Genomic DNA, 17,437 nt, shown 5'->3' on the forward strand with positions numbered 1-17,437 from the left:
AAGCTACTTCAATAGGATAACGTGACGGCTACCTAAAAGTTATTGCTGATAATTCAACTACTTCTAATCAAACAGTTCGCCTTAGTGGTTCTTTGAAGTTGCAAACATTTTGGCATTTTAGGGAAGACAGTGGTAAAATGATAATATTAGTGGATGGTAAGCCATAGGCCCAGTCTAATGTTCCAGGAACACGAATTCAAATCCCATCTTGTCAACTGGTAGAACTTCACTTTAATTAACTGAATTATTATTAAATTTAGAGCATTCTGGAATTGAAAGTTAGTCTCAGTTATGGTAACCATGAAATCATTATTGATTTTTAGAAAAACCCATTTAGTTCACTAAGCCCTTTAGGGAAGGAAATTTGCCATCTTTACCTGGACTAGCCTACACGGGACTTCAAAACAACAGCAATGTGATTGCTCACACAGGCAATCAAGGATGGATAACGTACTAACCTTGCCAGTGATGCCCACATCTCCTGAATAAAAATCTGCTAGAACACTGTATCAAAGTGCATAGATTCAGTCTTCTTAAAATGCATCATTCCATTCAGAAATGTTCAAAAGCTGCTTTAGAAAAAAAAAAGTCAACAATTTCAAATTTAAAATCAATTTACCTTATGACTTCTTTAATTTGTTTCTTCGATTTCTTGGTTGTCGTTTCAACAGGTGCCACAGTAACTTCTGCAACAGTTTCCTCTTGTGCTATATCTTCATCCCCTAACAGTGCTGCCTGCTGAGAAAAATCGATCTCCTGCATGAATGTCATGCTGCGCTTCAAAGCTAACAGACGTTCCTGTAAGCAAAGAACACAGAGGGCACGCTTTTTACTTCTCCCCAAGTGCTGGGGTGAACTGCATGCACATGCACAGCATTTAGTGATAGCTGGTCATTGATGTGTACGGTGCTTAATAACTCACATCTTGTGAATGAGAGTTTACAGGCAAGCGTGTTTTGTGCCTCAATGACTTAGCGGAAAAAACCACTAGTAAAGACAGATAGACCACATACTATGGCATGCCTTGACAAAAGACTACAGCCATCAACACCATAGCACAAGGTCATGAAAATAATGGAGTAAATAAAATACATTCAGGGGAATGCTGAACACATTTTAAATAACACTCCACAAAAACAAAACAAACACTATAATATTATAAACCATGCAAACAGGACAAAAGCTTTAAATGTCAACTTACTGCTAATATGCACCATGATAAAATGCATTTCAAATAAACTTTGTTTATAGTCCTCTTTTATGTTACGCATTCCTAATAATACAAGCTATAGTGAAACAACTGAGCAATGTACGCATTAGTTTAGTCATGCTTGTGATGAGTCAACACAAATTAAGTCTTCTTTGACAGTGTAAATGAAATATGCAGTATACTAAATCAATTTTAAGTGGAGATGTCCTCCAATATAGTGTGAACACCAGGATAGTTGACAATTGCCCTCTCCCTCTCTTAGGATGTATGACAGCAACAGTTATGTGATGCTGTAGCCAAGTGAAAGTTTTTATTCTGTTTACAGACCTTAATGGGCAAACAGAATAAAAATCTGCATTTGCAAGTATTTTCATAGAATACTGTGCTGGCCCATCACTAGTCACATCATATTTGAGACAAGTCACAAAAATCATCTTACTTTACTCATCATTTTAAATCCTGTATGAAGTAGCTTCTTCGCTGCCTTGTAGTACACTGTTTCAGGCCGGTTGTAAGTCATTGCATTATCGCACATTAGTTTGAAGTCACCCTAGAAGTAAAGGAACACAAACAAAATTACTTATTTTTTTCCCCCCACTATTTCTATGTTAACATTAAATATATTCTATTTTATGCAGTTGGTAGAAATGCACTAATCTAATTGATCATGTCTGGGTTATAATCCAAAATACATATTATTTAATCTTTGCCTTGGCAACCATCTTGTTGCCATTCTCCCCATCTATTGTTATATCACTGACACTATACAGACAGTCTCTGGGTTACGAACAGGTTCCTCTTGAGTCCATTCACAAGTCAGGGCAATGGACAGCAGCCATGCATAACGACAGGAAATGTTTGTATGTTAGGTCTTTCAACATTGAAGCCACATTTGGCATTGCTCGTGTTTATGAATGCATTCATAAGTTTGCACATTTGTAAATGGAGGACCACCTGTATAGTGAAATTGGATTTACAATCTTACATTTTAAAATTATCTAAAGTTTACTCTGAAGCTTCATAAATGAGCTTAACACACCATCACTATAATTATCAAATTATAATCAGAATGTCCCAAATCAATCTGGCTGCAGATTTATTAACAGCATTAGACCCACTCTGGAAGTTATTCAAGGTAAACAATTGAAGCATATAGGAACAGGAGTAGGCCACTGACCACAATACATCATTCAATTAGACCACAGCTGTACTGTTACATAACTCCATCAACCCACCTTGGTTCCACAGCTCTCATTATACTTGCCAGTTGTTGTATTTGCAATCTTATTTTTGAAACCGTCAAATGACGCTCAATGGAACTACATGCTCTATATTGACATTCACACCTAAAACCAAATAGTTCTAATTTTAAGGTTATTTCATCTTGCTCTGTGTAAAGGAAACTCTTTATTACAGACCTTAATAGAATCTTTAGTCATCTTGAATAGATAAATAAAATTAGCCTTAAAAGAGAACCACAAGCTTTGTCTTTGTAATCAATCTTCACAATTTAACCCTTTCAGTTCCGAAATGCACCATCTTACATGGGTAATAATAAAGCAGTGAAAAACTAAAACTCCGATTTTCATAATGACTCTCAAAATCCACAGCCAAGGAATGACGCAAACAAGTCCTAGCTAAGCATTAATAACGTACAAGACAAGGGAACAAATGCCCACCAGTAAACTGCTATATTCAAGGCATACGTCACCTTTAACTAAATAAAACATGGACAACAGGAAGAAGTGCACGGTTTGAAGTTTTCTACTATGGATAGTTATGTTCTTTAAGAAGAGGTATGTAGTCAATTATAATGCTAAATTCTCAATATCACACAAATATATCTGGCAAGTTTAAATTACTTTCCTCATTTTAAAAAGGAAAATCTGAATGAAACAAAATCACATTTCACACAATAGATAACACAGAAGAAAAAACAAACTGTCAGTCATTCAGACCTCCTTGGCTCAACTCACCTGAATAAAAACAAAAACTCAAGATTAAAAAAACACTTTGAAACTTTATGGCAGCAAATGACTGGACTTCAAACAGACTGAGTAAAACAATTTTAAGTTACATCATGTAAACTTTACAATAAGAAGAACAATTGCTACCTTAATGGAGTTACTTGGAACATTTGGGAGACACCATATTCCAAGTAGAATATACTACCAATTAACTAAGGGAATGACTAAAACAGATGAAAGATGTATATAGTGGAGAAAGGGAATATGGGTGGGACCTTAATGCTGATTGGATAGGCTATTGTGTTTGAACCAGCTTGTACAAATTAACATTCTTGCTGCTAATTGGTCATTATGATGAAGGGGTGTTGATAAATATCCATTAGGGAAATAGGGTGCAGCAACCACTCTAGAATCTTGGAAAATGAAACCTGTGTCAAGCACAGTGAATGGGAAAGTCAGCTATCATACACATTGAACTAATTATCCAACACAGCCAATGGTTTGAGTCTTGACTTTGCTCTTCCATCACACACTGGGTGAGAAGATAATATCAGCGAGGCCATGGAGAGCAGTTAACATCATGACAACAATCTTTTTATCATCCATATATGCCACCCTTACACAAGAAAATCATTTATCAGCCATTCTTCACAACATTGCACAGTTGACCAATCAGCAGCAAGCCTATTAACATCTATTTTCTGCTGACTGCACTTCTGAGGAAATCTTGTGCTTAATGGTAGTGTGGCACGGTGGCTTAGTGGTTAGCACTGTAGCCTCACAGCACCAGGGACCTGGGTTCGATTCCAGCCTCAGGCGACTGTCTGTGTGGAGTTTGCACATTCTCCCCGTGTCTGCGTGGGTTTCCTCCGGGTGCTCTGGTTTCCTCCCACAGTCCAAAACGTGCAGGCTAGGTGGATTGGCCATGCTAAAATTGCCCATAGTGTTCAGGGGTGCATGGGTTATAGGGGGATGGGTCTGGGTGGGATGCTTCAAGGGGCAGTGTGGACTTGTTGGGCTGAAGGGCCTGTTTCCACACTGCAGGGAATCTAATCTAATCCTTATCCCTGGACCATAAATTAGAAGTTCAAATCTCACCTCAGCCTATGATGGCAATTGAGGTATGTCATAACACATCCTAAAAGGCTGATTAGAAAAATATTAACCTATTGGAAACACCACAACCCGGCCAATAAACAGTTAACACTGCACCCATATTCTCATCCTCCAACACATGCAACTCTTTCATCTGTTCCAATTATTCCACCAGACAATGTGAAGCGTACACTGCCTGAAATATTCAAGTCTACCAATTCTTCTAGGAAACTTTTTACAAAAAAAAATTACTCTTTTCAAACTAAAAGAACTATTCTCACCATGAAATTGTTCAGACAACTTTGAGAAGTCTTATTGAGACATTAAGAATGCATAAGTATGTTTGAAATAATAACAATACTAACTCCTACATTTTGAATATATGTATGTTATTAGGTTGATCGCCTGTGTTAAATTTACCTTAAATTCTGTAATGGAGTTGTATTCATTTGCTAGGATTTTATCTTTCATAGTGCTGAAATCCATTGGATGTTTGATTATCATAGAATAACCAGGTGCAATGCTATCCGTAACAGGGAACGCAAAAAATCCATGAGGATCTTTTCTAAAACAAAACAATTGTTGATTAGGATTTAAACACAGGCAATAACCAGACCAATTTCCAACAATCACACTTTTTTCTCCTTTCCTCATCTCTCTAAACACTTCTGGATATTTCACTGTGTAAAAGATTTTAAAAAGAAACTTAATATAGTGGTATGTTACTGAACTAACAGCATTATGGTCTTGTCAAATTTATAGATCTCAGTGATGTTAGTGTTATGGGTGATGTTGTGCCTCAGTAGCCTGAGCTATGGTAAGCAAAGGAAGCTAACAAGGGTTCCCTCCCAAGACGGAAAGACATCCTCAGGCTGCAATGCATTATCTGCAAATTAAACAAGATGGGAAGATTGATTTTGCAATGAGTGAACAATTTCTTCATATTTTAAGCTTTTTTGGTTTGTTTACAATGTTCAGAGAACGCTTTCCCTTCCCAAACTGTTATTATAAGTATTGAAATAGAAGTGTGCACAAAGCGTTTGTGGTTGAGGGCACAATGAACAATAACTGTAATTCTTTCCTCCAACACGAAACTGAATAACTTCTCATCGTCATGATCTAGACTCACAAATGAAGGATGGTCACTTTTTTAAAGTATATAGTGTATACATTGTCCTATAGGTGCTTTTAACAGTAAAAATACAAGTTCTATTTATTAACAAGTCATAGCCCTCAAAAGGTTAGTGTGCACAATAAAACTTTGTAAAATACAAGACTGAAAGCACCTTGAAGCTTCAGCAAACTGTAATGCAACATGCCGGGAAAGAAGATTGTGCCCACTGTGCTTCATACAGTATGCTGTAAATGTCAGACCTCTCACTCTAGATAGGTGAAAAGCAAAGGTCAGAATTTTCCCCACCAGGGAGAACGGGTGAAGGAAGTTTTTAAAACTGTAACCCCTTATAGTAGACCCGTGCACCAGCACCGGATGTGGCTTAGATAATCAATTTATCCTCCCAACCCAAGAAGACAAATATAGTTAAATAGTTTTGTAAAAAAGGCAAACTATTTCATTGTTTCAGAGATAGCAGGGACTGCAAATGCTGGGGAATCTGAGATAACAAGGCGTAGAGCTGGATGAACACAGCAGGCGAGGAGCAGGAAGGCTGACGTTTCAGGCCTAGACCCTTCTTATGAAGAAGGATCTAGGCCCGCAACGTCAGCCTTCCCGTTCCTCTGATGCTGCTTGGCCTGCTGTGTTCATTCAGCTCTACACCTTGTTATATCAACTATGTAATTGTTGCTGGTTTCATGTGAATATGTTTTCAGATTACATGTCATAACATGGCTGTAAAACGTACCTTTGTAACTGCCGCAAAAAGTGCTCCAATAGCTGCTGCAGAGGTGTATTCTCACTTTCCACTTTCAACACAAACAAAGATTTTATTAGTATTAAAAGATAATGGCATACAATCTGTAAAAATTGCTTACATGTATCTTCTCACATTAAAACGTGATGCAATATATGCCATGCTTTGGGATCTTTATTGTGAAAGTAGCTAAATGAATGCAAGTATCTACTAACACTGTGACGAAGGCTTCTTATTTTGTACCTTGATTCTAAAATCAAGGTACTCGGGTTTTGGTTTTGCATTATTGGAGGTAACTGTTTTTTTCAAAAAGCGGCAGAGCTTTTTTTTTGTTAAGTATTGGGTCAAAGTTTTTCGAAGAAATCATGGGACTTAAGCTAAACAACTAGGCAAGCTACCTATTGAGGTAATTGCTGAAATACTAACTTGAGCTTTTGCAACATATAGAAAGAGTGCCATGGGTCCTGAAGCGGGCTTCAGTTCATAAAATCCACATCATCAGATGTGGTGTTTTAGTAACCTCAAAATAGTGAGTGTCAGGAAAACGTCAACGAATTAGCCTACCTGTGTATTTCAGGGAGAGGAGAGAATTACATTTTGTGAAGGAGCAGAAAGTCACTAAAAAGAAACACTTGTGACCTCATCAGTCAAGGAGGAAATTAAAGAGTGGAAATAAGAGTGGAAATAAGAGTGATATGTCAGTTGAGTTGGCTATCTCTAAAGGACATTGATGGGAAAATAGCTCCATATTTCTGTTTGCTGTTTAATGATAAGAGCACTCTGAAATATCCTGTAGCTTTGATTTTGTGGCTTTCTTTCATGTAGTAAACTTATGTTGCTTTGTTTGAAGTATATTGGCAATCATGCATGAATATATTCACTATCTAACCACTGAAGTAGTCAGTTTGCCAAAACAAAACATATTGTCTATGACGTGAGGTTTCACATTGAAAGTTGTTCACTATTATTATGAGCTGTACTCATGAAAAAGTGTTAAAATATTTAGTAATAGCAAATTATTAGGATATTCATGCAATTAAGTATCCTAGCATGTATAAGATATAGCGATAGCTCACTTACAAGTTGTTCAACAGTGCCAAGCTACGTCTTTTGCTAATGCAGCTCCACCCTGGTAATCCCCAAGTCAAGAAGAAGGCTCCTTGTTCAGACTTAAAAGTCAAGTGAACAGGCTGCAATCTCACAAAAGGCCTAGCGGCTGTAGATTTATTACAAGTAAGTAAAAATGTAGATAAAATGCATTTAGGAAGTATTTTGTTTATGGTAATTGCAAGGCTGACAGTAAAACTAAAAGTGGCTATCATAACTGAATATAGACAATTTTTTTTAGTTTATCTTGGATATGGGGTAAAGAATAAGCAATTTAAGACTTCAGAAATGTTTTCCGACAAGAATGGCTACATTAAAAAAGAACTTAAATCGACTATCAAATGCTTGAGGACATCTTGGGGTTTGTGATTGTTGCAAACAAATGCAGATTCTCAGGAGCACAAAAGCTGACGTTTCGGGCCAAGACCCTTCATCAGAGAGGGGGATGGGGTGAAGGTTCTGGAACAAATAGGGAGGGGGTGGGGGGGGGGGGGGGGGGAGGCGGACCGAAGATGGAGAGAAAACAAGATAGGTGGAGAGGAGAGTATAGGTGGGGAGGTAGGGAGGGGATAGGTCAGTCCAGGGAAGACGGACAGGTCAAGGAGGTGGGATGAGGTTAGTAGATAGGAAATGGAGGTGCAGCTTGAGGTGGGAAGAAGGGGTGGGTGAGAGGAAGAACAGGTTAGGGAGGCAGAGACAGGCTGGGCTGGTTTTGGGATGCAGTGGGGGGAGGGGATGAGCTGGGCTGGTTGTGTGATGCAGCGGGGGGAGGGGACGAACTTGGCTGGTTTTGGGATGTGGTGGGGGAAGGGGAGATTTTGAAACTGGTGAAGTCCAGCCCAGCCTGTCTCTGCCTCCCTAACCTGTTCTTCCGCTCACCCATCCCTTCCTCCCAACCCAAGCCGCACCTCCATTTCCTACCTACTAACCTCATCCTACCTCCTTGACCTGTCCATCTTCCCTGGACTGACCTATCCCCACCGATACTCTCCTCTCCACCTATCTTCTTTTCTCTCCATCTTCGGTCCGCCTCTCCCTCTCTCCCTATTTATTCCAGAACCCTCACCCTATCCCCCTCTCTGATGAAGGGTCTAGGCCCGAAACATCAGCTTTTGTGCTCCTGAGATGCTGCTTGGCCTGCTGTGTTCATCCAGCTTCACACTTTGTTATCTTGGATTCTCCAGCATCTGCAGTTCCCATTATCTCTAACGCAGATTCTTCTTCGTTAATAAACAATCGTCTTTTGCAATCTCAGCAGGAACGTGCTTACTTTTCCTCCTCCATGAAAGCAGTGTTGTTGTACTATACAACATTCACCCATACCTATTAAAATGTCTGGTCTTTAAATGCAACTCTGGATAGTAAATGCTAAATAATTATTTGACCACTACCACAATACGTAGCCACAAAAATCTATTTATGCCACCAGAATCACCGGAGAATGATCAAAAATAGGACTTTTTGGGTGCTATTTTCTCCTCTTTAGCTCAAAATAATTGCAAGAACCTCACAACTGATTCTGCAAAATTGGTCAGATCCTTGACTGAAAACCTTCCCACTAGGTGATTTAATGGACTGATTACCATACGATGTGATATAATTTCTAAAAATGGCATTGCTATCTGCTTTCTTTCAAAGTAGGTTTGGTATACACTTAGCAGTTTATTTGCAGTGACAAAGCTTCTTACTCCAAACTGCAGTCATGGTAAGCAATCGCGAAGAAAAATTAAAGAGTAAAGCAATAATATTTTTAAAGCAGTATTAACCAAATTAGATACTTCCTGGCTCATGTCTGTATTCTGCTATTCCAGAACAATATTAAAACATCACTAACAGTCCCAACTAAAGGCATTGAAAATGCAATACTACTTAGAGGATAGCTTTACTAAAACATTGCATCCCTGATCCCGTGCTAATTTTGCATGCATCACTCTGCCTCATTGTGAGAAGTGAATTGGCATGACTAACCTCCAAAAGAACACAACAGGAGTAAGTAAACGAGAAAACAAATCCCAAAAAAAGCACAACCCAAAACACAGCATTTTAGAAACGGTATTTTTTTTCTAAAAAGTTACATCGAAAGACAACTAGGAATGGCCTTTAAGTAGAATCATCTGAGTCCATAATCATTTATGTTCTCTCTTGTGTAAGTGACAATATATTATAGATGATACCAAGTTATAACAAAGCCTTGAATGCAACAAAAATAAAAGACTGTAGATGTTGGAAATTGAAAACAAAAACAGAAATTGCTGGAGAAACTGAGCAGATCTGGCAGCATCTCTGGACAGAAAACACAGTTAACATTTCAGATCCATGGATCCTTCTTCAGAACTGATTTCCACAGATGCTGCTAGACTTGCTGAGTTTTTCTAACAATTTCTGTTTTTGTTTTTGATTTCCAACATCTGCAGTCTTTTCCCCCCCCCCCACTTTTACCTTGTTCTTTTGTTCTGCATGATCGGACTGGTCGATCTGTTGGGGGTTCAACTTCAATCCTTTTTCCTGGATCAAACTCATCAGCATCAGCCTCGCTGTCCAAATGTTCTTTTTCACGTTTTCGCTTCTTCTCTTCCTGTCACAAGAGACCATCAATGTCAGTTGGTAGAATACATCATTACGTCTAATTCCATTGAGGGATGTCATTGATATCGATGCCCCAAGACTGGTGCGCTCTAACAATCTACAAAAGAATATGATTAGTTTTGTCCCACCACAGTAACAATAAAGGTGCAAATGAAGTTGATTTCAAATCTCTTTTTAGCTACAAAATATGCAACAGTAATAAACCTCAGAAGGCACATGCCAGAAGGTTCAGTTTAGTTTAGAAGAATGTGTAAATAACAACTTTTCCCAAAAAAAAAGCTGCATTATGTTTTCAACTTTAATATTGTTCAAGGATAAGGTAGATAGACATGTCATTAAGCCAACTGGTATGAATGTGGTATGGTACTCAATACTTCACTCACAGACATGCGTGTTTGTATCACTGCAGTACAGCAAGCAGAACTGCACTCATCCTTCAGTCTCGTTATGCAAACTGTCTATGTAGCTGTCAGAAACACCCCAGCATTTTCAGTCTGATACACTGAGTTGTGTCTTGCTCAGAATGGTGTTGATGTATTATACATACACACATTTATTTTCATGACACTTAACCAGTCAAATATGACATACAAAGGGTTCGTTCATACGGCCAATACATTTTCTAATGGGGTAATGGTGCAACTCCCCAAGACAATTGATGTGACTGGCATATTGTACTGAAATCAGAGAACTTACGGAAACCTGAACAGTTTCTAAAGACAGAAAACATTAGTACATAAAGCACATAACCATTGGTCTTAATGTCTTGACCAGCCAAAATGGATGTGAAAAGCCTCTGCCTTTCTGAAGTGTTCAAGCTTTCAACTCAAGATACTGTTTTGAGCTACCACAACACATACCCGGTCTTCAAGACTTTATGTTGGTGAACAAACATTTACTGGTGTTGAACCTGTAACTAAGTGAGATTGAGGATTTGTTTAATATTAACAAATCTTGTTTCTTCAGGGCAAGTATACAGCCAAGAAGATGCTACGGCATTAGGAAATGATGTTTTACACAAAAATCTAGGAAATATTTATACATTCAAGTTCTGCAACATTGCTTTACAACATCATTTTCCTCAGTATGCTCTTGAGCTAATCTGGATGTTATTCTCCTTCATGCCTCCATTACCTAGGTGACTGATACAACGAGCAAACAAATGCAAGAATATAAAGTGACAAATGTGACCTCCACTCATACAACAGTGGCCTCTAACAACGGGCATTTGTAAAATATTTTAAAGCACTATGTCTCAGAACTTTAAATCCCAAATAAATATTCATTCTTGCAATCTCTGCTAATTAGGTCTTCACAGACATTATGGATACTTTATCATTCCATCAGAAGCCACAACAGGAAAAATCCAAAAACAGATCCTCTCTAGTTTGTTCAGTCTCAAGCACCATCTAGAGTCAAGGCTGAAACACAAACTTGGAAACTCTGTAGTTATTAAAGTGCAGAAAGAATAACATGTCAAATTTCAAAACATTGCTTATCTGGGACTCTCAGACATACTTTACTCTCTGAAATATGGACAGGTAAGAGAATATAATGTCAAACCAGAAGTCAGATAGGTAACATTTACCAACATTACAACACAGATGACAAGCCAAACTAAGTCACTCTCTCTAACACCGGATTTGCAACATTGTGAAATCAAAATATTTAAGACCCTCAAACTTCCCCAATTGTTCTTAACCTGATTTGATGAATGACAGATCTCAAATACCAAGTTCAATAAAAGGAATTTATTGTAAATACTGTAATTTTAGCAGAGCAAAGCTAAACAACAAGGTAATCTAATTAAGACCATAAGATACAAGAACTAGAAAAGGCCATTCAACTCCTGGAAAATGCTCTGCCATTCAACAGGCTCGTGTTTGTTCCAATACACCTCACATCCACTTTCCTGCCTTTTTGTGGTAGCCCTTAATTGGCCTACTGTTGTAAAATCTATCTCAGTCTTAAATTTACTCAAGGACTCAACTCTCAGAAAAAATTCTTCCTCAACTCATTCTTAAATTGCTTTATTCTTTAACTGTGCCATCTGGTCCTAGACCCTACCATGAGGGGTAATATTCTCTCAGCATTTATCCTGCCAAGCCCCTCAAGAATTCTAATTGTTTCAATAAGATCAGCTCTAAGTCTTCTAAACTTCAGTGAGTAGAATACCAACCTGTTCAGCCTTTGCTTATAAGAAAATCCCTCCATTCCAGGGATCACCCCTGCTGACCTTCTCTGAATGCCTCCAATGAAATGTTTTCTTTCCTTAAATAAGGGATTCAAAACGGCTCTCAGTACCCCAGATGTGGTCTCTCCAGCACCTTGTACAGTCACAACTAGATTTCCCTCATCTTATATTCCAATCTCCTTGAAATAAGGGTTAAAATTCCATGAGCCTTCCCAATTACCTGCTATACCTATGTGCTAGCCTTCTGCATTTCACTCACAAATAGACCAAATCCTGTTATGTTGCAGCTTTCTGCATTTTTGCTCTATTTCTCTATTCCAAATTGAACAGCTTTGCATTTTCCCACATTGTATTTATTTGCCAACTTTTTGCCCACTTAACCTATCAATACCTGATCTATCTGTATGCCTCTCACAACCTGTCCTTTTTTTAACGTCATCTGTAAACTTGGCTACAGCACATTCAATGCATTCCTTCAAGTCATTAGTTATTGTTGTAAACCCTTGTGGTCTCGACACTGATCCCTTCAGAATCAACTATCCACAAAAAGACATGACCCACTATCACTAGGATCCTTACATACAGATGAGGAAATGACATCACCAACCCAAGGAAACCTAAACAGATAAACAGAAAGTGGGACATAACACCAACACTTCACCGGAGGCTCACTGATGATGTTACCTAGAATGGCGACGAAACGTCTGAAAACGAGCCTTCCAGCCCAGTGAGCAAACTTACATCCAGTTTTTGAAATTCCAGCCAATGCTATTTCAATTTGTTATTTCTTTTAGGATCCTCGGATGCAAGCCAATAGGTCCAGGGACCTAACCTGCATTTAGCCCCATTAGTTTGTGATGGCACCTAGTTCCTTCCCTGTATTCTTTATTTTGAAGTGTCTTCCACTGTAAAGACTGGTGAAAAATATCTGTTTAACTCCTCTTCCATTCCTTGTTTCCCAAAACCGTCTCCCCAGATTCAGTTTCTAGGGATCTATATTCACTTTGACTGTTCTCATCTTTTTATATATTTAAGAATCTTTTATTGTCAGCTTTTATGTTCCTCGGTAGTTTGTCCCTGTAGTTTATTTTGTCTCTATTATGTTTTAATGATTCCATTGCTGGATTTGGAATTTGTTGCAGTTTTCAGGTCTATCACTGACTTTGGCCTCCTTACATGCCTAATTTTTCAACTTAACACTCTCCTTAACACCCTTGGTTAGCCAAAGCTGGTTTATCCCTCTCTTAGAATTGTTCTTCTTTACTGACATTATTTTTACAGAGATCTCTATCTATCTATCTAACTCATGCATCTCAATGCGCTATTCTGTGACAAAGACTATAAATTAACAAATAACAGGAACATCTAAGTAGAATACAGCTATAATAGCGGGTGACTTTTAATCTTCATGTTGATTGGTTAATACAACAAATCAGAGTGCATTAGGGATAGTTAACCATGGACCATCAAGGAGCGTGGTTAATCTTGGATCTGGTAACAGGTAGCGAGGCAGGTTTAATAAATTGCTTCAGAGTAAAAGATTCCCTAGGAAATAACGATCAAACATAATACAATTTAAATTTAGTTTGAGAGTGGGAAACATGGGTCGGAAACAACTGTGTTTAACTTTAATTAAAGGAATTACAATGAAATGAGGATAAAGTTGGCTAAAGTAGACTGGGTGGACAGATTAGCGGGGAATTGCACTAAGCAAGCACTGGCAGACATTTAAATAGATAACTCATGACTCCTATTACTGCTGGGCATCACAGTGGCACAAAAACCCACATCAACCTTATGGGAACAACTCACCTGAACTAAAGACCCACTCCCCACCATGGACAGGACCAATGTCATCTGTAAGATCCCCTGCAGAGACTGTGAGAAACATGACATTGGAGAAACAGGAAGGAAACTAACAACAAGGGTACATAAACACCAAGTGGCCACAAAAAGACACGACCAATACTCACTCATCTCAATCTACATGGATAAGTAGAACCACCAATTCAACTGGGACAACACCAAAATCCTGAGACAAGCTCAGCAGAGACAGGCACAGGAATTCCTAGAAGGCTGGCACTCCACAAAGAAAGTCATTAATAAACACACAGAACTCAACCCCATATACACTCCACTACAAAAGAAAATCGCAAGTGAGACAATTCAGCTCAACGGACTCCAGAGTTTAAAAACCAGGCGCGAATACACAACGACACTTCATCGGAGGATGCACTGATGATGTTACCCAGCACTGTAACGAAACGTCTGCGGAACAACAAACCAGCTTGGTGAGCCAACCAACCTCAACACAAGCTACAAATGTACTCCAAAACCCTACACAAAACTGTATGCAACAGTTCAAGAAGGCAGTCCACCTTCACCTCAAAGACAGTTAGACGTGGGCAATAAATGCTGGCCCAGCCTGCAATGGCCACATCACATGAATGCAATTTTTTTTTAAATGCTCTGAAGTATTTCCCACTGCAGAGGTCTCTCTTTCTGGTCTAGGCACATACTTGATGGTCCTTTGGTATATATCCAGACTCAAATATTCTTTTATTCATTATCTTACATTCAAGAGCTTAAAGTTTGCCACCTCTCCAACATGTTATTCCGGTTTTCACCATAAGAGGTACAATTATTTTTAAATTATCATATCTCACTACATGAAGTGATGGACTTCACTTTATCAGCGAGTAGTTGAAACTTTATACAACATATAGGGCAGACACTTAATAGTACCACCTGGTACAAGCAAATATAACCATGAACAATACTTGAAGATGTTTTTAGAATGAAGATTGCAAGGCAATACATTAGAATTGTGGAAAATTATTAAGAGATAGAAGTAAATTGCTTCCACTTGCTGGGGAGATTCAGGACCAGGAGCCAAAGATTGAAGATAAAATCAGGAGAAGTAGAACAGAGAACAAAGAAACATCTTTACGTAGGCAGTTGGGGAGGTTTGTAGATTCATACTGAAAGCTACTGATACTGAGATACAAAGTCTGAAACATCAATACTCAAAATTAGACACAGAATATGAATAAAGAAAAGGGCAGAAGGCAAACAAATATGAATCAGAATGTTTTCTGACACACAGGGTAAAATAAGCACAGAACTGTTTGGGCCTAACAGCCTGTTTCGTGTTGCAACATCCATGTGCAGGTGGCTTTCAGCAGTACTGAAAGAAACATTCAAACATCCCAAATCAAACCAAGGTAGTGAATGGAGGAAAGCACACATGCTTTTATTCACTACTAATGTTGCTAAAATCTACTGGTATCAGAGCAAGGATAAGTTAATTACATGCTTATCATGAAAACTGTCACTGCTCGATTATTTTCTCTGGCTGTTTAACTGACCCCTTACCAGAGAGGGTAACAAAATAAAAGGATAGCCTACACTTGAGAATTAATGAACTGAATAAAATTAATCAATAGTTTAAAATTTAAGCAACTTAAACGAGTGTGGATTTGTTGCTGAAATATATTTTGCTTGATTAGCTCAATTGAGCTTATTTCTGCATGAAACCGTAAATAGATTTTATTTGCAAAATTAAAACATCAATACAAAAATACTGAATGTAGATAATAAATTGCAAAAAAAGACTAATTACCCAATTCTAATATAAGCTTATAAAGGTTAACAATAAATTAGACCCATCATAATCAGGTTGTTTTCAATTTTAGTTACATGGGATAGATACACTGTTCTGTAAAAGCTGCAGCATAATTATTATACTTTAAAAACACTTAATGCTTTTACGAGACAAATTTATATCCGTCTGAAGACTTCCTTAATCAGTTCCTAATGCATAGCCATTAGTTCTCAAGTTGATTTTGCTAAAATGCTTATTTTCCTCAAGCACAATTTCTCTATTACAGAAACCCAAAAACATCAGATCTCCTCTTCCCTGGTTGCAGTATTAATCGATTTTCTCCCTTCTCTTTATTTAATTATGCTTATACAGCCTTGCTTCCCAGTCTTCATGCTTCATCTTATGTAATCTGCTGAACTTTACCTCATGACCTGAACAAATTTTGCTCATCCGTCAGCTCATCTGACCTAGAGTAGCTCACCCTCAATCCACCAAATTCAACATTCGCATCTTTTTACTTATAGTCACCATCCTTACTCAACCTTTCAAACAGGCTTCTCCAACACCAACAACCCTGCCACACTCATCAGTTTTTGAATCTTTCCAGCATCCTCTGTACCCTTGTCTCAACATAAATGGCAGAACCTGCAGTCGCCTTGATGCAACATTGTGGAGCTTCCCTGTTAGAAGTTTCCAGCCTACACTGTCTTACATTTTAAAATCTTCTCAAAACCAAACAATATCTCAACCATTCATCTACTTCTGCTTAAGACTATTGAGTTTCATAGATTAAAGGCAGTATATAAATGCAAGCTGTCCCTGACCAAACCAACAGTATGTCAGCTTTTGAGATAGCAAAGACTGCATATGCTGGGGTCATAAACAACAGTGTGGAGCTGGAAGAACACAGCAAGGCAGGCAGAATCAGGGGAGCAGGAAAGTTGACATTTCAGGTCAGGACCATTCTTTTGAAATGGGGAGGGGGAAAGGAGCTGGGAAATAAATGGAGAGATGAGGGGTGGGGCTTGGGAAGGTAGGTAGGTAGGATGGTTATAGGTAAGAGCAGTTAGGGGAATGGTGTGTCCATCTTCTCTCCCACCTATCTGCACCACCCATCCCACTGACCAATCCCCATCAATCCCTACCTGCATTCACCTATCACTATCCCACCTATCTTCCCCTGCCCAACACCTCCTCTCTCTATGTATTTCCCTTCTCCCTTACCCCTCCCCATTTCTGAAGAAGGGTCCCTGACCTGAAATGTCAACTTTCCTGCTCTTAGATGCAGTACGTCAACTTACCTTCCTTCTCCTACGTTCTTCATCTGAAATGTGCTTATCTTTCTCTGACTTCTTTTTCTTCTTTTTTTTCTTGTCTTTGTGCCGTTCTCGCTCATGATCAGACCGGTCGTCATAATAGCTGGAATCGTGTCCTGATCCAGATAGCTCAGTAACTTCACTTCCCCCCACCTTCAGTACCAGCTTAAGTGGCTTTTCAGGAGGTTTGTCAACAAAGCCTGCAATAAAAGAGGAAATACATCTCACATACATGGTTAAGAAAAAGTCTGCAACATTTATGAGATAATTTGGTTTAAATTAAGCTAGTCAGTAAAACAGAGACTGTTATTAACAATCAATGATTAACTGTTCTTCAAAAGTCTAGTTTTTGTGAATTTTGTAAAAGTTGTTTTGTATCCTCCCCTCCCTTCCTTTGTAGATTTCCCCTCTTCGTGACAGGATTGGTTCTTTCACCAGAATGAGTATAAAAAAATCAGTTAATTACTTTTGAATATTAACTATGCTG

General features: G+C 38.5%; 1 protein-coding gene across 7 annotated transcripts in view; it reads right to left on the reverse strand.

Annotated features, from left to right (window-relative positions):
* brd9 (bromodomain containing 9) overlaps nucleotides 1–17,437 on the reverse strand; it is a 63,215-nt gene that overhangs the window by 43,394 nt on the left and 2,384 nt on the right. For 3 of the 7 annotated variants that reach the window (XM_048523704.2, XM_059652733.1, XM_059652718.1), the window contains 6 exons: nucleotides 16,936–17,150; nucleotides 9,690–9,825; nucleotides 6,135–6,195; nucleotides 4,693–4,837; nucleotides 1,650–1,760; nucleotides 620–798 (listed from right to left, as the gene is read on the reverse strand). In XM_048523704.2, the coding sequence (XP_048379661.1) occupies nucleotides 620–798; nucleotides 1,650–1,760; nucleotides 4,693–4,837; nucleotides 6,135–6,195; nucleotides 9,690–9,825; nucleotides 16,936–17,150 (847 nt within the window). The remainder of the gene's footprint in view (nucleotides 1–619; nucleotides 799–1,649; nucleotides 1,761–4,692; nucleotides 4,838–6,134; nucleotides 6,196–9,689; nucleotides 9,826–16,935; nucleotides 17,151–17,437) is intronic. The other 4 variants (XM_048523720.2, XM_059652729.1, XM_048523712.2 and 1 more) reach the window with 2 other exon arrangements.

Source organism: Stegostoma tigrinum, chromosome 2 (assembly GCF_030684315.1).
Source record: "Stegostoma tigrinum isolate sSteTig4 chromosome 2, sSteTig4.hap1, whole genome shotgun sequence".
NCBI classification, from domain to species: domain Eukaryota; kingdom Metazoa; phylum Chordata; class Chondrichthyes; order Orectolobiformes; family Stegostomatidae; genus Stegostoma; species Stegostoma tigrinum.